This window comes from Marmota marmota, unplaced genomic scaffold, assembly GCF_001458135.2.
Source record: "Marmota marmota marmota unplaced genomic scaffold, marMar, whole genome shotgun sequence".
Taxonomy (NCBI): domain Eukaryota; kingdom Metazoa; phylum Chordata; class Mammalia; order Rodentia; family Sciuridae; genus Marmota; species Marmota marmota.
Genome location: NW_026000082.1, coordinates 11,371,771 through 11,395,374, shown reverse-complemented (window position 1 = coordinate 11,395,374; position 23,604 = coordinate 11,371,771). Strand labels below are relative to the sequence as shown.

At 44.1% G+C, this 23,604-nt stretch overlaps 2 protein-coding genes across 4 annotated transcripts in view; both read left to right on the top strand.

Moving 5' to 3' along the window:
• The window catches only part of Acot11 (acyl-CoA thioesterase 11), a 94,065-nt gene that overhangs the window by 69,740 nt on the left and 721 nt on the right, over nt 1–23,604 (top strand). The window contains exons 16-17 of one of the 3 annotated variants that reach the window (XM_048815325.1): nt 12,273–12,307; nt 23,060–23,127. In XM_048815325.1, coding sequence (XP_048671282.1) covers nt 12,273–12,290 — 18 coding nt within the window. In that variant the 3' untranslated portion in view covers nt 12,291–12,307; nt 23,060–23,127. Of the gene's footprint in view, nt 1–12,272; nt 12,308–13,128; nt 13,208–23,059; nt 23,134–23,604 lie in introns of those variants that run through there. The other 2 variants (XM_048815324.1, XR_007351998.1) reach the window with 2 other exon arrangements.
• The window catches only part of Mroh7 (maestro heat like repeat family member 7), a 43,192-nt gene continuing 32,790 nt past the window's right edge, over nt 13,203–23,604 (top strand). Inside the window, exons 1-2 of the mRNA XM_015484952.2 lie at nt 13,203–14,286; nt 23,060–23,133. Coding sequence (XP_015340438.1) covers nt 13,203–14,286; nt 23,060–23,133 — 1,158 coding nt within the window. The remainder of the gene's footprint in view (nt 14,287–23,059; nt 23,134–23,604) is intronic.

Here is a 23,604-nt window from a genome sequence, read left to right as displayed (position 1 = left end):
TAGTGGTTACCTTTGTGGGGGACAGTGATTGCAGGGGGAGGAGGAGGATTCTGGGGTTGTGGTAATGTTTTAGATCTAGGCGCTGGTTACATGGGTGTGCTCTCTTGGTGAGAATTATTGCACGTGCAAATTTCTGCATATATGTGATCTTCCATGCAAATTAAAAAATCTGAGATGGGAGCAGAGATAAGGTAGACAGGCAGACTGTGAAGCAGCCTCAATGCCAAGGGACCCAGGGATTGGGCTGTGCCTTCGCAGACAGTGGGGAAATGTTGAAGGTGTTAGAGGAAGTGAGTTGCAGGGAGCTCCCTTCATTGGGGGGATGCAGGAGGCTGGCTGCACCTGCCCTGGAGGACATTTCCTAGAAGACTTGGCCAATATCTGGGGCTCCCATAACAGGGTTCCAGTGAGGACTGAGAGAGTGGGGTTGGAGGGACCGGGCAGACTTGGGGGTAAAATTGGAAAGACTTGGTTATTTACTGAGAAGAGAGGGAAGAGTCAAAGGGTTCTCCGGAGCCGCTTGTTATAGCTCAAGAAATAGTGAAGGGCTGCTGGGGGAAGAGGCAAGTTTGCAGGAAGGAGTCTCGCTAGGAGAGAGAACTCGGCAGTGTTTGTAGGCGGTGTTGGTAGGCAGGGACCAAGAATGCATTGGAGTGGTGAAGGACCAAGGGGTGGGGGCAGGAAAGGCGAAATTCAAGGTGGATGGGAGGGAATTCAAGAGTCCGCCCATCACCAGGTGCTGTGTGAGGTCCCTTTCAAGGGCTCTCTGGGGTCAGGAGTGAGTCTGAGGATTTCCAGGCTGCATGTCTCAGAACATGTTACTTTTCATATTTGAGAATATCCCAAGATTGACCGATCTGGGTGAAAAACGAGAATCCAACCTCACGGACAGCTTCATTATCCTTTTGTAAATGGTGCAGTTTTTCCATCTAGTTACTATAATTTTATTATCTTAGTTATTGCTTATCATTAAATGATGTTCTTTAGGGAGATAGCTGCAAGTCCTTTCCTTATCCAAGAATCTAGGTTTTGCAGTTCTGCACCTCCTGGCCTGGCTTGGCCCTACTCACCCTGCTCCACACTGTTATCTGCACCTGGCAGAGGAGGCAGGGTGGAGTAGGGCAAAGATCAAGGACTTGCACTGGCAGTCCTCCTGGCTTCTGACCTTGAGCCAGTACTTTTCCTCTAAGAGTCTTAATTTCCTTACCACGGGCTACTTAGTTCAAAAGACCTTTTTTCTCCCAAGATAAACAGAGACATGAGATCAGATGGTGAGGGGTTTTTATGGAGACTCTTCAATGCCCATGGGGAGCTGAGTTTGCTATTGAAATCCCTGTCCTCGATGCCAATCCAATAACAAGGACACGGTTTTGAGACAAAGGAAAAAGAAGGTTTATTGCTTTGCTAATAAAGGAGAAACACAGTCCTGTCTCAGAGGCTGTGATTTTGCCCATGGTGGGGGGGACGGTATTTTTAAAGAGGTGACTCAACGGCTACACAGAGTTGTGATTCACTTGTTCATTTGGGAGATAATCATTTCTTAGATTTTCTGGTGCCATCTGAATTACTTCCGTCTTGTGGTGTGTGAGCGCTCAAGGACAGATAATTCTGCCTAGGATAGGGAAGAAAGACAATCCTGTTTCCCCCTGAGATTAGGGAGGGGGAAAGATTAGGCAGGATTTGGGAGACAGGAAGAGAAACAGGTCCATTTTTAAAGAAGTCACAGTAACAGAGCAGCAAGGGTTAAATTCAAAGCATAAAGTAGACCACTGTTACAAGTCTTCATTTAAGTGAGATCCTTTCCAGGTAATTGTGGGGGGCCTGAAGACAGGTCCTTCTTTTTTTTTTTTTTTTTTTTTTTTGGTACTAGGGATTGAACCCAGAGCGCTTGACCACTGAGCCACATCACCAGCACTTTTGATATTTTGTTTTTAGACAGAATGTTGCTAAGTTGCTTAGGACCTTGCTAAGTTGCTTAGGACCTTGCTAAGTTTCTGGGGCTGGCTTTGAACTTGGGATACTCCTGCCTCAGCCTCCTGACTTGCTGGGTTTACAGGCATGCACCACCATGCCCAATGACATGCCTTTTTCTGAAAGGACATTCCTTTGGTTCTCCCCACTGTGTAGGCAGAGGTCTTATTGGCTGGACAGCTTCCAGATCATGGTGACCTCACAAAGACCGCAGACCAGCCTGGGCTTGGGGGAGCCTAGGTAAGCTGAGGGGAAGCTCAGAGAAAGTCCCAGGGGTGGGGTCAGCCTCCATAGCCTCCACAAGGCAGTTACCACCTAGACCCCACCCCCCTGGGTAAAACTTCCCCCTCTGGCTGAAATTCCCCAGTTAGAACTTCATAGCTTTGGCTTAAAGCTGAATGTTCTGTTACCATGTGGATGCCCCAGGTGGAGGTAACACATTGAACTTGACATCAACAGCTTGAGGCTCACAGAGTGTAGGCTAATGCATCCTCAGAGTAGGGAGGGTGGGAGCTGGGGGAGGGGGAAGGAGGTGAGAAGACCCAGGGGGAGGGAAGGAGAAGGCAGAGAACCTAGAAATGGACTTTGTTCTTTTCTCCAGTCCCCCACCATCTCCATTCAGAGGCAGGGAGGGATGGTGGAGGTGGACACTTGGTGGGGGCCTATTGTGGGCCAAGCTCTGTGGTCATCATTTTATGTGCCTGATCCCATTTATGGACTTGAGATGGGTGCTTCGAGTGCAAGGTGGCCTGTCCAGGCCCCACATAGGACCGGTTTCCAATTCAGTTCTGATTCCAAATCTCTGGAGTTTTGTATTATAGCAGGGATTTAGGCAATTTGGCTTGTTTTCATTGACTATTTTCTCTGAGGACCTAAGGGTGGCGGAGGGGATGGGAAATGAGAAACAGGAAGATGTGCTTCCTTTGTGATCTATGTCTTGGGAATCTCTTTGGTATCATGGGGAAAACTGGGTTGAGTGGAACTGGGTTGAGTGGAACTGGGTTTGAATCCTGCTTCTGCCACTTGCTGGGGACTTGACAAAAATCAGTTTAGAGCTGTGAGCAGTCTAAATTAACATGCTAGTCAACGAGGAGAATGATATTTACCTTGGGGAATGGTCATTCATTCACTCATTCCTTCCACAAATGTTTTCTGAGCTTCCCTTTTATGCCAGGCACTGTGCTATGTCTTGGAAAAACAGATAGCAAGGCAGTCAGACACTCACCAGGCCTATTTTGCTAGAGTGGAGACATACAAATAAATCAAGTGATCACATGGAGAGGGCGCCTCACACCACTTGGGGGTCCCAGGAAGACTTCCCAGAGGTGGGGACATCTAACATAGTGCTGAAATGTGACTAGGTTTGATGTGAGAGGAAACATTCGAAGTGTGGATCGGTGGTCTTGGGGCAGTTTACAGGAAGATCAAAGAGTCCTAGCAGAGGCCCTGAGGCAAGACGGGGACCTGGGAGAAAGAGTGGTTCAGGTATGGGGTGCAAGGCCAGGAACAGGGATGGATGCAGCTGGAGAGATGGAGGGGACAGTGCTGTGGGCCGAGGACTCGAGTCAAAGAAACAGAGACATCTGCCTACAGACCCCGGTGTCCCTGCTCATGGATGGTCTACCAGCTCTGTAATAATCATTGTGGAGAGAGAGGGAGGAGAGTTTGATAAAAGGTTGGTCCTGAGCTATCAAAAGGGGTCTGAGCATGATGCTTGGGATCAAGCTTTTTAAAAATATCAGCTCCACCTGCACCCCGCAATTTGAGAACTCCTGAGCCCTCGCAGGGGGGTTATCATGGGTGAGAGTGATTGTTGGATTTATATGCGTTTTCCCTCCATCTGAGGGTCTCTTTATTTCCTCTTCATTCCTGAAGCATGGTTTCCCAGATCTAGAATGTGTGATTGACGCTTCATTTCTTTGAATGCTCAAAAACGTGGGCCACTTCCTTCTGCTCTCCTTGGCTTCACATAAGAAATCGGCTGTCCTTTGAGTTGCTCTTTGCCTGTATGTATTGCTCTTTGGTTACTTTTCAGATATTTTTATTGATGTGTTCAGTTTTTAGAAGTATAATCATGATGTGTTTTGGCATGTATTTCTTTACATTTATCCATTATCAGTTTACTCAGTTTTCTGAATCTATGTATTTCACTAAATTTGGGGTGTTTTCAGCTATTGGTATTTTGAATATTTTTCCAGCACCCTTTCTCTTCTCCCTCTGGGATTTTTGTTTTGTTTTTGGTATCAGGGATTGAACTCAGGGGCACTCGACCACTGAGTCACATCCCCAGCCCTATTTTGTATTTTATTTAGAGACAGGGTCTCATTCAGTGGCTTAGTGCCTTGCTTTTGCTGAGGCTGGCTTTGAATTGAGATCCTCTTGCCTCAGCCTCCTGAGCTGTTGGGATTACAGGCATGCACTACCACGCCCGGACTCTGTTTTTTTTTTGATTGCATTTTTAAAAAATTTTGTTCTTTTTAGTTATACATGATGGTAGATTGTATTTTGGCATATCATATACATGGAATATAACTTCCCATTCTTATGGTTGTACATAATGTGAACATGATGTACAATATGATGTATATGGTTGTACATGATATTCATATATGAACATAGGGAAGTGATGTCTGATTCCCATTCCCATCCCCCCTTCTTTCCCTTCTTTCCCCCCATTCCCCTCTGTCCCAATCTGGTGAACATCCATCTCCCACATGCACACACATTTTGAGTCAGCATTTGTATACCAGAGAGAACATTTGACCTTTGGTTTTTGGGATTGGCTTATTTCACTTAGCATGATAGCCTCCAGTTTCATCCAGGTGGTGCCACACTGTCAAAGGCTGTAATTTCGTTCTTCTATATGGCTTAATAATATTTCATTGTGTATCTGTACTACCCTTCAGGGATTCTGATGATATAAAATTGTAGATATTTTGTTATTGCCCCACAGATCCTTGAGGTTCTGTTCATTTTTTGTTTTCTCCATTGTTTAGCTTAAATAATCTTTATTGATCTGTTCTCAAGTTCACTGATTATATTCTGTTGTCTTCACTCTGCTATTGAGCCCATGCAGCAAGTTTAAAAAGATTCAGTTATTCCTGGGAGGAGGAAGTAGAGAGCTGTTGCTTAATGGGTATAAAATTTCACTTACGCAAAGATAGGTAAGTTCTGGAGATCTGAATAACACAGTGGCTAGAGTTAACACTGTGGTAATTTGTAGTATAAAATATGTCGAAAGAATAGATCTTAGGTAAAGTGTTCTCAAGTACTTATAAAACAACACAAGAAAAAAAATTGGAAATAATATTTCATACTTCAGCTGTGATGATGGTAGCATGGATATGTGTATATATCTAATTTCTTTAAAATATACATATTAAGTATGTTCAAGTTTTTGTATAGCAATTATACCTCTTTCATTGTTGTTGTTTGTACTGGGAATTGAGCCCAGGAGTGCTTTATCACTGAGCTACATTCCCGGATCTTTTTATTTTGAGACAGGGTCTTGCTATATTACTGATGCTGGCCTTGAACTTGTGATCCTTCTGCCTCAGCCTCCTGAGTTGCTGGAACTATCAGTGTGTGCTACTATGCCTGGCCCAATTATATCTCAAAAAAGCTAAAAATTTTCAGTTATTGTATTTTAAAATAATTTCTATTTTAGTTTCAGTTATTTTTTTTTTCAGTCTGGTGTTGAACTCAGGGCCTTGTGCATGTGAGGCAAGTGCTCTGTCAGTGAGCTACGTCCCCCATCCTTTTAAAATATTTTAATTTAATTTAATTTATGTTTTTGAGTACTGGGGATTGAACCCAGAGAGAGGTTCTTTACCATTGAGCTACATCCCCAGCCCTTTTTATTTTTTAAGAGAGGATCTCACTAAGTGTTTTAGGGCCTCACTAAATTTCTGAGGTTGGCCTTGAACTTGTGATCCTCCTATCTCAGCCTCTCAAGTAGTACTTATTGTTCTTTTTCACAACTCCTATTTCTTTGTTGAGATTTTCTATTTTTTATTTGTTTTAAGAGGATTTGTAATTGCTTCTTGAAGTATTTTTATGATGACTGTTTTAAAATCCGTGTCACAGACTCCAACATCTGATTCATCTCAGTGTTAATGTTAGTTAATAGTCTTTCCTCAAGATGAGATTTTCCTTGTTTTTGGTAGTAAGTGGTTTTTTTTTTTTAAACTGCATCCTGGACATTTTAGAATATCATATTAAGATACTCTTGCTCCTACTTTAATCCTCTATTTTAGTAGACAGTCAACCTGTTAAGGTTTAGTGTTTACTTTTGTGGACTGAGATTTCAATGATAGTATGTAGCGCTCTAGTTTGCTTAATTTGGGGAGCACTGCTGTGGCTCTTGATCATTCTTGGGAGTGCTGCTTGCAGGGACCGAAGTCACTTCCCCTGGGCCATCCATTGCCACTGGGAGGGCAGGGGCTGTGGAGTGTGGTAAGTTCCCTGCCACAGGGTGGAGCTCTGTTGACATGGCCGGCCACTGCTCCAGGGATAGAGTAGGGATTGGGGACCAGTGGGTGCACGCCCTGTTGGGTTTCCCTTTTCCTTGTTCTTTGTCTGGAGACTTTAAACAAAAACACGTCTGTTTATGCTCTTGGCAGGTCCATGTTGCAGACCTCTCTGGTGTCCAGTTGGGATATATGCGAGACAAAAAAAAAAAAAAAAAACCCCAAGGAACGCACCATAGTGTCATCCTCCAAGTCAATCCTCTGTATTCTTTTCAGCTTTTAAAGTTTTTTTTTTTTTTAATTGTTGATAGACCTTTATTTTATTTACTTATATGTGGTTCTGAGAATCGAATCTAGGGCCTCACACATGCCAGGCAAGTGTGCTACCGCTGAGCCCCAGCCCCAGCCCCTAAAGTTTTTTTTTTGTTGTTGTTGTTGTTGTTTTTAATGGTTGTCTGTTTTACTATTTCCTGAATATTTAGTTGTCTTTAGAAGGGAGAAGCAGAGAAAAGCGACTCTACACCCTCTTGTCTATTATGTGCAATTTTTAAAACGTGGTACTGTTGTAGGGACAAACAAGGCAAGGCACCCACCGAAGGTAGCAAGAAACAGTTTTATTTGGCTGCAGCGAGGTTCAGTGGGCACAGCTTTTGCTGTAATCAATTAATCCCCTGAACCCCGAGTTCAGGGAGTTTCAGAGTTTTATACCCAGCATGTAAGGGGAGGGGCTCAGAAGTTCACAGTCTGCAGAAGTTCACATAAAAGCAGCTTTTTCTTTCACTGTTCTGTGCAAGTTAACCCTTCAAGGACAACACCTGAGAAGGGGAGAGCTTCTTCTCCCCTTTCTTTCCTCCCCCTGCCAGCTGTTACCATGGAGCCCAATTGTAACTTATCTTAAAAATGTAGACATCTCTGTGAAGCCCAGCTCAAGGCCAGAGGCCTTGTTTGCACATTTCTTCAAAGTACTATACTGGATATGTTTGTGAAAACTAGTAAGGGGGTGTCTAGCACCTGGAGTGCTGGTATCTTCTCGGCCAGTGGCCAAGTAAACAGGGTGACACGAAAATAGGAAGTTTATCTACAATGGACTCTTTTGCAGAGACTCTTTTGCTGACAGTCTAAAATCAGCCATGGTGAAGAGGGCTTTTCTGTGGAGAAAGGGGGTGCCACTTCAGTACAACACAAAGCATAGGAGTTACCATTAGTGACATGCAGTGTGTTAACAGAGTTGCGCAACCATCGCCACTGCCTAGTTCCAGAATGTATCTGCGCTCGGGAAAGGAAAGCCCACACCCATTCAGCAGTCACTTCTGCTCTCTCCTTCCAGGGCAGTTCTTTCTGTCGGCTTGAATCTGCTTTCTGTCTCTATAGATTTGACTATTCTGGATACTTCCTACAAATGGAGTCACATAATATGTGGTCTTTTGTGATGGGCTTCTTTCACTTAGCATGTTTTCAAAACTTATCCCTGTTTAGCTTGCATTGGGAATTCATTCCTCCTTATGGCTGATAATCCATTGTGTGTACATACCATATTTGTTTATCCGTTCAAATACCCAGTTGATGGGTATTTGGGTTATTTCCACCTTTGGCTTTTGTAGATATTGCTGCTGCTATGAACACTTGTATATATTTGGAACACAGATTTTTAATTCTTTTGATTATATACCTCAGAATGGAAATTTTGGATCAACTTTTTGAGGAATCACCAAATTGATTTTTAATAGAGGCTGTGCCAATTTACAACCCCACCAGCAATGTATGAGTGTTCTGATTTCTCCACATCCTCAACAACACTTGTTATTTTCTTTTTTAATATTTTTATTTTTCAGTTTTCGGCGGACACAACATCTTTTGTTTTATATGTGGTGCTAAGGATCGAACCCGGGCCGCACGCATGCCAGGCAAGTGTGCTACTGCTTGAGCCACATCCCCAGCCCCTTGTTATTTTCTGTTAAAAAATTTATAACCATCCTAGTGGATGTGGAATAGTATCTCGTTATAGCTTTTTTTTTTTTTTTTTTTTGGTGTTGTTGGTACTGGGGATTTAACTTAAGAGTGCTTAACCACTGAGCCACATTCCCATCCCTTTTTATTTTTTATTTTGAGAAAGGGTCTTTCTAAGTTGCTTAGGGACTCACTAAGTTGCTGGGGCTGATCTTTTTTTTTTTAATACCTTTATTTTATTCGCATATTTTTATGTGGTGGCGGGGATCGAACTCAGTGCCTCATGCATGCTAGGCAAGCACTCTGCCCACTGAACCACAACTCCAGCCCCTGGGGCTGATCTTGATCTTGTGATCCTCCTGCCTCAGCCTCCTAAATCACTGGGATTACAGGTATGCACCATTGCACCCAGCTCCGTATCATTTTGATTAGCATTTCTCTAATGACTCATGATTTTGAACATATTTTCATGTGCATATGAGTCATTTGTTCATCTCTGTAGAAATGGCTATTTAAATTGTTTGCTCAATCGCTCTTGCTTGCTTTCTTTCTCTGTCTCTGTCTCTGTCTGTCTCTCTCTCTCTCTCTCTCTCTCTCTCTCTCTGTGTATCTCTGTGTCTCTCTCTTTTTTTTCCAGTGCTGGAGATTGGAAACAGCACCTTGCACATGCAAGCCGGAGCTCTGCTACTGAGCCGTATCCTTAGCCCTGTTAGTCGAATTTTTAAGTGGGTTGTCGGTCTTTATGTTATTGCATTGTAAGAATTCCTTATATATTCTAAATACTATACCCTTATCATCTATATAATTTACTAACATTTTCTACCATTGTGTAGATTGTCTTTTCACTTGTGGACAGTGCCTTTTGATGTACAAATATTTTTACCTTTTTTTTTTTTTGTCCTGGGGGTTGAATCCAGGGGTGTTTTACCATTGACCTATGTCTCAAGTCCTTTTTATTTTTTAGTTTGAGATCAGGTCTCACTAAGTTGCTGAGGATCTTGCTAATTTGTTTAGACTGGCTTTGAACTTGTGATCCTCCTGCTTCAGTCACCTAGGTCATTGGGTTATAGGCATGTACCCCTGTGCCTGTCAAATTTTTACCTTTGATGAAGTCCAGTTTATCTATTTTTGTTGCTGCTTATGCTTTTGGTGTTATACCTAAGAAACCATTGCGATTGCCAAGGTCATGAAGATTTACTCCTGTGTTTTCTTCCAAGAGTCTTATAGTTTTAGCTCTTACTTTTAGGTCCTTAATACATTTTGAGTTAAGTTTTGTAGAAGGTAGGAGTCCACCTTTATTCTTTTGCATGTCAATATCACTATTTGTTGAAGAGACTGTTCTTTCCCCATTGAATAGTTATACCCTTATCAAAATCAATTGATCTCATATGCATGGGTTTATTTCTGGACTTTCAATTTTATTATATTGGTCTATCCTTATGCCAGTACCACACTGTTGCATGATTTATGTATGTGTGTATGTGTGGTGCTAGGGATTGGACCCTGGGCCTTATGCATGCTAGCAAGTGCTCTACCATTAAGGTATAATTCCAGCCCTGATGCATGCAATTTTAAAGGAAGACTTTTGTGGTTCACTTTGGAAAATAATTTGTTGGGAGCAGGACTACAAACAGGAGCGTCTATTGAGTGAGCAATTCCAAGATTCAACCCAAGGCAATGGGACATGGACTAGGGTCTGGCAGAGGGAATGGAGAAATGTTCTGGATCTAGAATGAGCAGAATGTGGCTAAAATTGCATGCAGCAAGTGAGAAACATGGTAGTCAAGGATCCTACTGTTCCTGCATTGGGTGATGATTTCATTTCTTTGTAATAGAGAATTGGAGGGTCTGGGGAGTTCTGGTTTGGATTGTCTGGATCTGAGGTGCCCCAGTGTCAGATGTTGAGCACGTGCACATCTGTTTATACAAACATACTTGCACAAGTGGCCAACACATTCTGGGCCCACATATCTGATAATCTGTTCTCAAAGAGGAACCGGAAGATCTTTGATAATTCTACCCGTTAAGGTACTGGGGGGCAGTGCACTAGCAGCCCCTGCCCAGGGTCTGGAGAGGATGGTTGAGTTCAGGGAGAGGGATGGCACTGGATGAGCTGTTTTATAGCCATGCTCTGCCTTCCCCACTGTGGGCATGAGAACTTGGGGCTAAGGTCCACAGGCAGCTTGTGGCTGTCTTAGCTTCCTTGGGTCCCACAAGTCCCTCACCAGCTGCTGCTCCTCTCAATGCACAGTATCTGATGGTGGAGGGCAAACCATGGACTGCCCCAGGGCCTGTCAGGCAGCTCTGAAGACTGGCTTCCCTGTAGCAAGGTGGAGGAGAAGGACTGAGAATGTGGGGATGATCCAATCTTTTCTCATGAAGAGGTTCAACCAGGGTTGAGACCTGTGGCATTCTGCCCAAGGGACATGATACTGAGCATCTGCTGGGGTGCAGGAGGACACTAGTGCCTTTTTCCACAGCCCTAACTAGGTAGTTCTTTCAAAATCCTACTCACTGCTTCTTAGCTGCACACCCCTATTTTTCCAGGTTGAAAATGCCTCTCTTTCATAACTGTGACGTGTGTGTGCACGCGCATGTGCCTGTGTGCATGGATGGGAGGGAAGATCAGGGAAAAATCCAAGATCCTCTTTAAGTGAAAGAAGACAAAATTATGAATACAAAATTAAGTACAGGGCTTTGGCAAGGGACTGTGGAATCAAGCAGCCCACATTTAAAATGCCTGTGTGAAATCGCCCTGGTACTAGGGGGCAGTGTATACTTTCTGATCCTGGGGCATGTGCCCCAGGAACCTCTGTAGGGAACAATGGCCACTGAGGACGTCATAGCTCTTTCCCACAGTGTCCAGCAAAGGAATGAAATGAGCAGCTGTCATTTAGGTCAGGCCTTGGCCGGGCCATGAGCTCCATGGCAGGCCCGATAACTATCACCTCCGGGTGAGACAGGGACTTTGTGCCCCTGAGGAGAACAGGACCTGCAGGGAGAAGTCTCTTGTCCTGATCTACCCAGGCTAGTGAGAGGATGAGCTTGGGGTTTGAATTCAAGACAATGTGAATCCGGATCTATGATCTTCCCAAAGCCAAGTTATAAAGAGCACAGCACATTTGCGGAGGGAGGAAATGATTCGGTGACCAAGTTGGTGTGTGAGTAGGGATGGAATGACCTAGCAAAAGTGGAGGAGAGAGAGAAGGATCAGACAATGGACCCAAACTTTTCTGAGCATTTACTGCGTGCCAGGTGCTATGCTAGACATTAGACATGGGCAGAGAGCCAGGCGGTCACGGTCCCTGCTCTTAGGGAGTTTAGTCTGGTGGGGAAGCCAGATTCTGGGTGCCAGGGAAGGTGAAGGGAATGAGGTGTCCTGAGAACTTACAGGTGCCCTCACCTATCTAGAAGACCCTGAGCCTTGAAAGATGAAGCTATAAGCAGTAGCTGAGGAAGGGGAGTGGAGAAGGAGCACCCAGCCATTGGGAGGTCCAGACATAACTGTTTTTTTTTTTGGAAAGACTCAAAGGAACCGAGCAAAGGTGGAATGGAGAGGGGAAGAGGGTATATGGAGGGCAAAAATTGGGCCCAGAGACACATGCAGAGGGTCTTTTAATGACAGGGCACTTTTCCTAAAGATGACAGAAGGAGTTTAGGCAGGAATATAGAGATGGTCTTAGCTGCCCAGAGGGCCAATGGGGTGAGTTACCTTTCTCCTTTTGACCTTCACCAGTAGTATTGAACTAGAGGACTTGGTCTGTGTATGTGCACACAATGTGGGGAGTGGCACATGTGTGTTCCCACCTGGCTAATAGACTGCTCTGTGGGAGTTGAAAAAGCTGTTCTTTTCCTGACTTGATTTCCTTCTGCATCTCCTCCTAGGGGCCCACGCCTGCTTAAGAACACCATGTACGCAGGTGAGCGACCCAACAATTCTGCAGGGAGCGTGGCCCCGGGGTGTGTGTGTGTGGGGTGGAGGACTGGGGAGTCCACCCAGTGGTTAGATTGCTGCGCTGAGCAGGTTCTGTTTCTGGTACGGCCCGTGCTCTTCTCTACGGAGTCAGCCTCACCCAGAACAGGCCAGCCGTCAAGGGCCACAGGCGGCTCTGCCAACGTGGCTTTGAGATTAGTGCTGTGACCACATGCAGAGTAGTTCTAGCAACTTCAGAGCTTGTCTCTGGCTTGCAGTGCCCCAAGGCTCAGGGATCCTTGCTAGTGCACCTACATGGCCCTGACACAGGTACCCTGCTGGAATTCGGCTCCTCCCCCTTTTCTACCTAAAGCGGAAGAGGTTCCTGGTCTGTCCATTGTAGACTTGCACCTTTGTGCCTGGCGTTGTGTTAGGAGCTGTGAGTGCCCCAGAGTCCAAGATAAGACAGTTCTAGACATCCAGAGCTTGACCCTAGTAAGGGCCAGACTACCCAGTGAGCGGCTGGAATGAAGGGGGATGCATTTTTACTGGGAGTAGTGGGACTGGCAAAGGATGACAGGGGGAGGTTTGAAGCCAAGAGCACTGCGCTTGTTCAGGGTCGTGAGCTGAGGGGAAGCAGGCTGTGGTCAGAGAAGGGGTTACCCACCAAGAGAGCAAGAAGGGGAACAGGGTGTGATGGGGCTGGAAAGGTGGTCCAAGGACCATCAAGTGCTTGTAAGTCACAGCAAGAGGCCCTCATTCTAAGAATGGTGAGCCGGCAGGGGAAGTTTTAACAAGTGCAGCCTAGTGGCCTTTGTCTTCTCTCAGGGGTCCTGCAGGGAGCTCGACAGTTGGCCATTGAAAAGAAGGGGCAGTAGCATTGAGAGACCTCCAGACTGCACATGGCCCTGAGTCCAGTGGCTGGTGTGGTCCTCCATGAAGACCCAAAGATGACACCAAGTCTCAACTCTGGTACCCTCGCTGGGCCCAACATGGATGTGGCCTTTGATCCTATCTTGAGTCCACCCCATAGTCCTGGAGTGCCTCTCGTTCCAGACCTGAATCCAACTCTGAATCTTGTTCCAGAGGAGGCCTCTGACCTAATTCCTGACAACACCGCCAGCCCCGAAGACAATCCGAGTCTCATCTCAAAGCCTGACCCACAGGGGTCCCTTAGTCCAGCCTCAAACCCTGTTCTGAGCCCAGGCCCTGCAGAGGCCACCTGTCTGAGCTCAGGGAACCACTCTGGGCTGAATCCTGAGCAGGACTGCAAGCCCCTTCTGAGCAAGATGTTTGATTTGGGTCAGAGTAACTCCAACCCTTCCAGGCCCGATTTGAGCTCATTTATGAGGTCCCATTCTAGAGAAGCCCTGATTCTGGGCCACTGTGTCTCTCGGTCGGGCTCACAAGCACCCCTTATTCGAGTCTCAAACACTACTCTGGACCCTGGCTCTAATCAGCTTCTCGATGTGGGCTCAGAAAACATCTGCGCACTAAACCTGAACACTGATGCAGATTCTGGTGGCACCCCAATCCCAGACACAAATGAGACTCTCAATTTGGCTCCACATAACATCGCTGGGTCTATTTCCAAAGGATCCTTTGGTGCAACCTGGAGCACAAGTTCAAAGGGGACTGTCAATGCGGCTTCTAATAGTCTCCCCAGACCTGATGTGAACATGACTGTCACTCAGGCCTCATGCTTGACCCTGATTTCTGCCTCGAGCGATGGTGTCAGCATGCATTCCGCTGCCCATGGCCCGAGGTCCTCCCTCTCGCCACCCTCATGCCTGACTCTGATCCTGGGCTCCAATGAGACTCTGAGCATGGGCTCTAGCCTCATGATCAGTGACACCTCCACCTTGACATTGAGCAGCCAGCAGGAATATTCTGAGGACAATAGCATTCGCACCATGCCCCTGGAGGGGACTCTGGACAGCTGGGCTGAGGTGTGCAACAATGTAGTCAACGACAGCTTCCCTGAGGGTGAGTAAGGAAGGGCCACAGCTCTAAAGGATGACTGTACTCAGACTCATAGGGCAAAGGGGGGAGCAGAGAGGACAGGGGAAGGGAGCAGCCTGCAACAGATAGCACAATGGCAATAGCACACAGAGACCTAGCACTTGACTTAGAATGAGCTGCTTAAACTCCCTGAGAAGTTGATGTTCTTCTCCTCCTCCTCCTTTTTTTTTTTTTTGATCCTGGGGATTGAACCAGAGAGCATTTTTTACTACTGAGTCACATCCCCAGTCCTTTTTAAAAATTTTGAGACAGGGTTTCATCAAGTTCCTGATAACACCGCCAGCCCCGAAGACAATCCAAGTCTCATCTCAAAGCCTGACCCACACTAAGCTGCTGAGGCTGGCTTTGAACTTGTGATCTTCCCGCCTCAGCCTCCCAAGTCGCTGGGATTATAGGCATACGCCATCACACCCAGAACTATATAATATTTTTATTCTGTCCAAATTCTAAGTCTATTTAGCAACTATACCTTCTGTTCAGAATGTCCACCTTTTTGTGGAAAAATTTTGGGCCCTACTCCTCAGGCCAAGGTTTGGCCAGTGGCCAGGTAGCTCAGACTCAGCTCACCACTGTTGAGACTTCAGGGTCTCCACCAGGTCAAGACCCTATAGTCCTGTCTGGAACTGGTTCTTCTTCCTGATTTGCAGTTCTGTAATTCATTCTCTATCAGTTTCTACTGCTATAAACATCTTCTCCTAATCAATTTTTGTTTATGTACCAATACCGTGTGATTTTTTAAAAAAAAATTACCATGGCTTTGTAAATATATATTCACATCTGGTAAGATGAGAGAATTCCTCCTCAAAAGTAAATTCCTCCTGAAAATTGACTTAGCAGGGAGCTGGGGTTGTGGCTCAGTGGTAGAGCGCTCGCCTAGCACACCTGAGGCGCTGGGTTCAATCTTCAGTACCACATAAAAAAAAAAATAAAATAAATGTATAAAAAAATTGACTTAGCAATTAGTAGACCTTCATTATGCCATATACATTTTAAAATAAATTTGTGTAGGTCCTCAAAAACATTTATTGGCATTTTTATTAGAATGCTATTGGTTTATCTATGTATTCAAGTTTTCCTTGCTATAGGGTATATGGAAAATTTAGGTCTAGTGCATTCTTTGATGGATTAAACCTAGCTATTTTATGGTTTTAATTGGTATCATAAATCAGATCTTGTTTCCTTTTTTTTAAGTTGTTGATAATCGACCTTTATTTTTTGTTTATTTTTATATGTGGTGCTGAAAATCGAACCCAGTGCCTCACACATGCCAGGCAAGTGCACTACTGCTGAGTCCTAGCCCCAGCCCTAGATCTTGCTTTTTAATACAATTCTTCTTTGGTATTGATGATTCTGATAATGTAGAGGAAATTTGTTTTTGACAGTGATTTTTTTTTTTTTAAGTACTGGGGATTGAACTCGGGGGCACTGAGCTACATCCTCAGCCCATTTTTAAAAAATATTTCTTTTAGTTGTTGATGGACACAATATCTTTATTTTTATTTATTTATTTTTACGCAGTGCTGAGGATTGAACCCAGAGCCTCATGCATGCAAGGCCAGTGCTCTTCCACTGAGCTACAACCCCCAGCCTCTCCTTAGCCCTTTTTCTCATTTTGAGACAATCTTGCTAAATTGCCAGGTTGGTTTTGAACTTGGGATGCTCCTGCCTCAGCCTCCTGAGTAGCTGAAAATACATCTATGTATAATACCTGGCTCAGGTAGGTTTTATTTTAAACAATTTTATTGAGATATAATTTACTATGTAAAATCTGATTCCCTCCTTTAAGGTGTACAATCTAAAAGCTATATTATATACAGAGTTGTGCAACCATGGCCATGATCAGTTTTGGAACATTTTTATCACCCCAAAAGAAACCCTATACCATTTAGATATAATCACCTACCCAACCCATATCCAGCCCTAGACAGTCACTAATCTACATTCTGTCTGCATAGATTTACCTATTTTGAGCATTTTATATAAGTGGAATTATTCAGTATGTGGTTCTTTGGGATTAGCTTCTTTCACTTGGCCCAATACTTTCAAGTTTCATTCATGTTATAGCCTGTATTGCCATTTCATCCCTCTTTATGGCTGAATAAGATTCCCCTGTAGGAACATGCCACATTTTGTTAATGACCAAATGGGTTGTTTCTATATTTTGGCTATTTTAAGTAATGCTACTATGAACATTTAACCACAAAATTTTGTATAGACGCACATTTTTATTTCCCCTTGGTATATGCCTTGGAGTGGAACTACTGGTTATTCTAGATTTAGTTTTTGTGAAACCATTGGTAATTTCCACTAGCAATGTAGGAGGTTTCCATTTTTTCATGTTTTTGCCAACATTTATTTTCCTTCCCTCACTCCCCAATAGCCAACTTAAAGGGTGTGGAGTGATATCTTACTGTGGCTTTGATTAGTGACTAATGTGGCTTTGATTAGTGACATCTTTCCATGTGTTTTTTTTTTAAATTTTTTATACCTTTATTTTAATGTGGTGCTGAGGATTGAACCCAGCACCCCGCATGTGCTAGGCGAGCGCTCTACCGCTGAGCCATAACCCCAGCCCTCCGTGTGCTTTTTGGCCATTTGTATATTTCTGTTGCAAAACTATCTATTCAAATCCTTTCCCTATTTTTGAATTTGTTTGTTTGTGTGGTTGAGTTGTAGTTCTTTACATGTTCTGAATATTATTCCCTTATTAGATATATGACTTGAAAATATTTTGTGCAATTCTGTGGATTAGCTTTTCATTCTGTTCTTTTTTTGGGGGGGATACTGGAGATCAAACCCAGGGGCACTTTACCTTGAATTACACCCCCAGCTCTTTTTATTTTATATTTTGAGACAGGGGTCTTGCTAAGTTGCTGAGGCTGGCCTTCAACTTGCAATCCTCCTGCCTCAACCTCCTTAGCCACTGGGATTATAGGTGTGTGCCACTGCTCCCAGCTACATTTAAATAAAACTATATTTATATTTAAATTTTAACTATATATAGTTAATAAATTTTAAATACATTTTATGTATAACTATTATAATATATTTTAAATATAACTACAAATTGTATATTATTATTATCATCATTATTATTATCATTATTATTATTATCATTGTAATCATCATTATGGTTTTTGGTACTGGGAATTTAATCCAGGGACACTTTACTACTAAGCCACATCCCCAGCCCTTTTTATTTTTTATTTTGAGACAGGGTCTTGCTAAGTTGCTTAGGGCCTTGCTAGTTGATGCAGCTGGCCTCAAACTTATGGTCCTCCCGTCTCAGTCTCCCTAGTTGTTGAGATTACAGGCACCAGCCCAGCTTGCAATATACTTTAAATATCAATAATATACTCTTGTATGCATGTGTTTATATATGTGTGTGTATATATGTATCTCTCTGTCTGGTTCAACTTCATTTCTTTTTGAATTAAAAAGGTTTATTTTCCCCCAATTTTCTTTTTACTGTGTTAAAATACACATAGCATAGAATTTACCATCTTAGCCATTTTATTTCATTTATTTACTTTAAAGTTTTTTTTTTAGTTGTTGATGGACACAATATCTTTATTTTATTCATTTATTTTTATGTAGTGCTGGGGATTGAACCCAGTGCCTCATGTGTGCAAGGCAAGCGCTCTACCACTGAGCCACAACCCAGCCCTCATTTATTTACTTTTTTAATGTATATTTTTTAGTTGTAGTTGTCGATACCTTTATTTATTTATTTATTTTTATGTGATGCTGAGGATCGAACCTAGGGCCTTGCATGTGCTAGGCGAACGCTCTACCACTGAGCTACAACCCCAGACCCCATCTTAGCCATTTTAAATGTGCATTTCTGTAGTATTAAGTACAATCTTGTGTAGCCATCACTACCCTCAATCTCCAGAGCTCTCTTCGTCTTATTAAACTGAACTTCTGTTCCCATGAAACAATAACTCCCCATTTCCCCAGGCCCATCCCCAGGCACCCAAAATGCGACTGGCTGTCTTCCTTGATTTATGATGACCTTATATTCCTAATGCATTCTTCTACATGTGGATGTCCAGCTTTCCTAGCACTATTTATTGAAAACACTGTCCTTTCCCCAGTGAAGTCTTAGCATTTTATTCAAAAATCATTTGACCCTGTAAGGGAGCATTTATGTTGGGGTTCTCTATTCTAATCTGTTGGTCTTCACATCTGTCCTTGTGCTAGTACCATGTTGTTTTGAAATCAGGGAGTGTGAGACCTCTAGCTCTGTTTTACTTTCAAGATTGTTCAGCTATTCAGGAGGGATATNGGCTTTGATTAGTGACTAATGTGGCTTTGATTAGTGACATCTTTCCATGTGTTTTTTTTTTAAATTTTTTATACCTTTATTTTAATGTGGTGCTGAGGATTGAACCCAGCACCCCGCATGTGCTAGGCGAGCGCTCTACCGCTGAGCCATAACCCCAGCCCTCCGTGTGCTTTTTGGCCATTTGTATATTTCTGTTGCAAAACTATCTATTCAAATCCTTTCCCTATTTTTGAATTTGTTTGTTTGTGTGGTTGAGTTGTAGTTCTTTACATGTTCTGAATATTATTCCCTTATTAGATATATGACTTGAAAATATTTTGTGCAATTCTGTGGATTAGCTTTTCATTCTGTTCTTTTTTTGGGGGGGATACTGGAGTTCAAACCCAGGGGCACTTTACCACTGAGCCACATCCCCAGCCCTATTTTGTATTTTATTTACAGACAAGGTCTCACTGAGTTGCTTAATGCCTTGCTAAGGGATTGAACTCACAGTTGTTCTACCACTGAACTCCCCCTGCCAGCCCTTTTGTAATTTAAAAAAATTTGAGAGAGTTTCTCACCAAGTTAATTAGGGCCTTGCTAAATTGCTGAGGCTGGCTTTGTACTTGCTGTCCTCCTGCCCCTGCCTCTTGAGCTGCTGGGATTACAGGCATACCCCACTGCTCCCAGCACTGTGAACCTTTTGGTATATGACTTTTGGTGCAGAGACCTTTATGTAAGAGTGGAATTTCTGGGTCATAGTGTATGCATATTTACAGCTTGAGTAGACATCGCCAAATAGCTTTTTGTCCTTGCTGCTGTAACAAAATACCAGAGGTTGGGTGATTTATAAATAACAGAAATTTATTTCTCAGAGTTCTGGAGGCTAGAAGTTCAAGATCAAGGTACCAATATTTGGTGTTTTGTGAAGGCCTTCTTACAATATCTTCACATGGCAGAAGGGACAAATGCTGTGTTCTCATGAAGGTAGAAGGGGAAGAACAGGTTGAAGGCTGTGTAAAGCCTCTTTTATTTTGTTTTTGTAGTACTGGGGGTTGAAACCAGGATCGCTTTACTGCTGAGCTATACCATCAGACCTTTTTATTTTTTTATTTTTATTTTGAGAAAGGGTCTCACTAAATTGCTGAGAGTCTTGACACGTTGCCCAGGCTGGCCCCGAACATGCAATCTTCCTGCCTCATCCTCCTGAATTACTAGATTACAGGTGTGCTGCACTGTACCTAGTTGAGGCCTCTTTTTAAAGGTGTCTTTATCTCATTCATGAGAGAAGAACTTTCATGACCTAACATTCCTAAAGTCCATCCCTCTTTGTACTGATGCATTGGAAACTAGGTTTTAGCATGAATTTGGAGGGACACAAGTGTTCAAACCATAGCAGTGGTTGAATTAATTTACCCTCCCATAATGTGAGAGTTCAGTGTGTTCCACATCCTCACCAACATTTGGTATTGTCACTAATGACTCAAGATGGCTGCAGTCATGTCAAGCAGTACCTTTAACCATTCCCTTAATTACTGGGTTTTAGAGTTACTCTTTTTTTAAACTTCTTTTTACATGGACATTATAATTCTACATACTAGTGGCTTCCTGGGGCCATATTCTTACATACACAGAGCATAATTTGATCAATCTAATTCCCCAGTACCTTCCATTTCCCTCGCTTCTCCCTCTCCCCAATCTACTGGCTCTGTTCTTTTTATTTATTTATTTATTTATTTATTTACTGGCTCTGTTCTAATGATCACCTTTCCATTCTTTTTTTGGGGAGGCAGGGGAGGGGGGTACTAATGATTGAACTCAGGGCAGTTGACCCCTTAGCCACATCCCTAGTCCTATTTTGTATTTTATTTAGAGGCAGGGTCTCACTGAGTTGCTTAGTGCCTTGCTGTTGGTGAGGCTGGCTTTGAACTCATGATCCTCCTGCCTCAGCCTCCTGAGCCACTGGGATTACAGGCGTGGGCCACCGCACTGGCTCTCTTCCATTCTTATTGTTGTTTTATTAATTAGTGCATTATAAATAAATGCATGACTCATTGTGGTATATTTGTACATGAGCATGGCATAATTTGTAGATTTTGTTCCCCAGGACTTTTCTGGGCCCTCCCATTGTCCCTTCTGCTCCATCATCTTAGTTTTACTCTGTGGTCTCTCTTCTGTTTTCATGAGCTTCCTTTTTATTCCTTTCTTTCTCTAGCTCCACATGTGAGAGAGAACATTTAGTTACTCTTGATATCTAGTACCACAGTCCTCCAACTTAGCTCTTCCTGAAGATGCTCTGTTCTAGGCTGGGCATGGTGGTGCACACCTGGGATCCCAGCAGCTCAGGAGGCTGAGGCAGGAGGATCACAAGTTCAAAGCCAGCCTCAGCAACTTAGTAAGGCGCTAAGGAACTCAGTGAGACCCTGTCTCTAAATATAAATAAATAAAAAGGGCTGGGGATGTGGCTCAGTGGTAAAGTGCCCCTGGGTTCAGTCTCCAGTATGAAACAACAACAACAACAAAACCTCTGTTTTAAGTGCTCTGCTTTTCCATATAAACTCTAGGAACAACTTGTCAAATTCCACAAAGTAAAATAGAATGACAACCAGCTGGGATTTTCTTTGGGATTCCATTAAACCCACAGATGGACTTAGGTAGTGTCCTCTATATAGTGCTGTTTCCAAGCCCCAGTCCTTTCATATGTAAAGTGATGACTTGGGTGTCTGTGTGTCTTCTGCTTGTGTCCTTTGTCCTGCTGATCCTGTTTCTTTTTCTGTCCTTTTTTGGCTTTGGGGTGGTTGTTTCTCCTCACTTTCTCTCCTTTCCTTGGTTGGAAGTAATATCCTGTGCTGTCTTTTATTTGTAGAAGTTTGTTTTGAAGTTCTGGGGAGGAGCCCAGGGCCTGGAGCATGTTAGCCACACACTATACTGAGCCACCCAGCACCTCTGTGCTCTTTTAGTGATTCTGTAGAGAAGCTTTAATGTACAGGTTGAATAAAAGTGTCCAGTTTACCCAATACAAATATCCTTCTCCCAGAGAGTTTAAGATTTAGGAACACGTTAATCCCATTTAATTCACTCCCCCCAATTTATATGCTATTGCAGTAAGACATTTTAATTCTAAGTTCTTAAATTCATAAACCTTATTTATTTTATATAGTTCACATTCTTCTATTTACTCAAATATTAACCTCCTTCAGTTGCTTCTTTATTTATTGTTGTCTCAGACCTTCTATTTGGGATTAATTTTCTCTGGCCTGAAGGATACCCTTTAGAATTTCCTTTGGTGAATTCTGCTGATAGTAATCTCAACTTTTATCTTAAAATGTCTATTTTTCTTGATATTCGAAATTTCCTTAATTTGGCGAGTGGAATACCTTTCAAGTAAGTGTTCCTGTTCTCTTGAAATATCCCGCTTTCTTCCTTGTTTTCTGATACAAGATATCCCAGGCGCATCCTGGACTCCCCTGCCCAAGTCTTGCAATCAGCCGTTTCTGCAAGGGAGCCCGGTTGGTGGCAGTGGTTGGAAGCCAAGTCTTGATTGATTGAGTGATTGGAAGCCAAGGTCTTGGCCCCAGCGAGGTCCGCGTTCGGTTCTCCCCATTGGCGCCTTCCTCTGGCAGCCTCTGGCGGTTGTAGCCAAGGTGCCCCAGAGTTCCAGCTCTCACAGGTTCTGGTTCTTGATCTCAGAATTCTGAGAGAGACCTGCTGACCTTCAGTGTCCCCTCAGCACCCACAAGTAAAGGACCATAACTAGCCCTGCTCACCTAAGTACCCGCCCCTGAAGCAATCACTGGGGCTCTTCTTGGCCACGTTTGGGTTCAGCACCCCCCGCTAGCTGAAGAAGGGGTGATGGGCGGGGCTTCCAGCGTTCTGGGGAACCCAGTCGCTGGAACACCCACCGGAAGAGCCCAGGGAAAAGGGGGGCCTTCACCCCGCAAAAAGTGAGAGAATTGGGGGCTGAGCAGTAGCAGGTGCCTAGTGAAACAAATAAGTGGTCACTTATAAATTGGGTAACTAGGAGGCCGCACCGAGGGGCCAGTGGGCCCTCATTTGGCCCAAGGGTCAGGAGAGGCATCTGTGAGGAGTGGCAGGCAAAGACCAGAAGGAAGGGACCCAGGAGGGACAAGGGGGGAATGGCAGGGGAGTGACTGGGCAGTGGAAACGACCTGTGTCAGGGCCTTGGGGTACACTTGTCCAGGACTGGAGGAGGCCAGGGTGGGAGAGCAGTGGGAGATGAAGTTGGGAAGTGGAGGGGGAGGGCCTTGGCAATGGTGATGGCTTCCTGCTTAATGGAATGTGGCTCCACTGAAGGGCTTCGGGGAGGGGAGGTGACCTGAGCTGATTTATACTTTACGCTCAGCTTGCTGGGGGAGTGAGGGTTGGGGGTGTCGGGTGGGAAGGGACTCTGGCACCCTGAGTCCCCCTATGTTCTATCTGCTTCTCTTCTCATGGAAACGCGACATGCAGAAATCTTTGATAAAGTGACCTCAAATCTGAGGAAGGTGCCAGAGAACAGAGAAGATGACAACAAACCGGCACTGGTATGCCTCTGCTTCACTCCTAGCCACTTTCCTGGGGCACCCCTCCCCACCACCCAGCTTCCTGTTCCCTGGTGGCATTTCTTCCTCTCATGTAACGTGTGCCTCTTCACCCCTGTTTCTTGTTCATCTCCTCCATTAGAATGAGTCTTCCACAAGTCAGAGATGTCTATCTGTCTTACAGAAGCATTTTCAGCATTTAGAGCAGTGCGTGGTACCTTAGTAGGTGCGCTATGAAAGTTTTTAAGGACACAGTCATTTCCCAGTTTAGGTCTGGGCCACGCAGCAGGCGTTGGAAGCAGAGCATTTGCAGGACCTGGTGAGGGCCAGTTGGGCAGAATGGACAAGCTGGTGGACATGAAGGTGGCACTCGAGTGTGAGCAAGATCAGCTTGTGAATGGGGTCTGAAGTCAGGGGATCCACCCAGGCCAGGCCTGGCCAGCTCCAGCCCTTAGGCAGTGTGGGTGAGGGCAG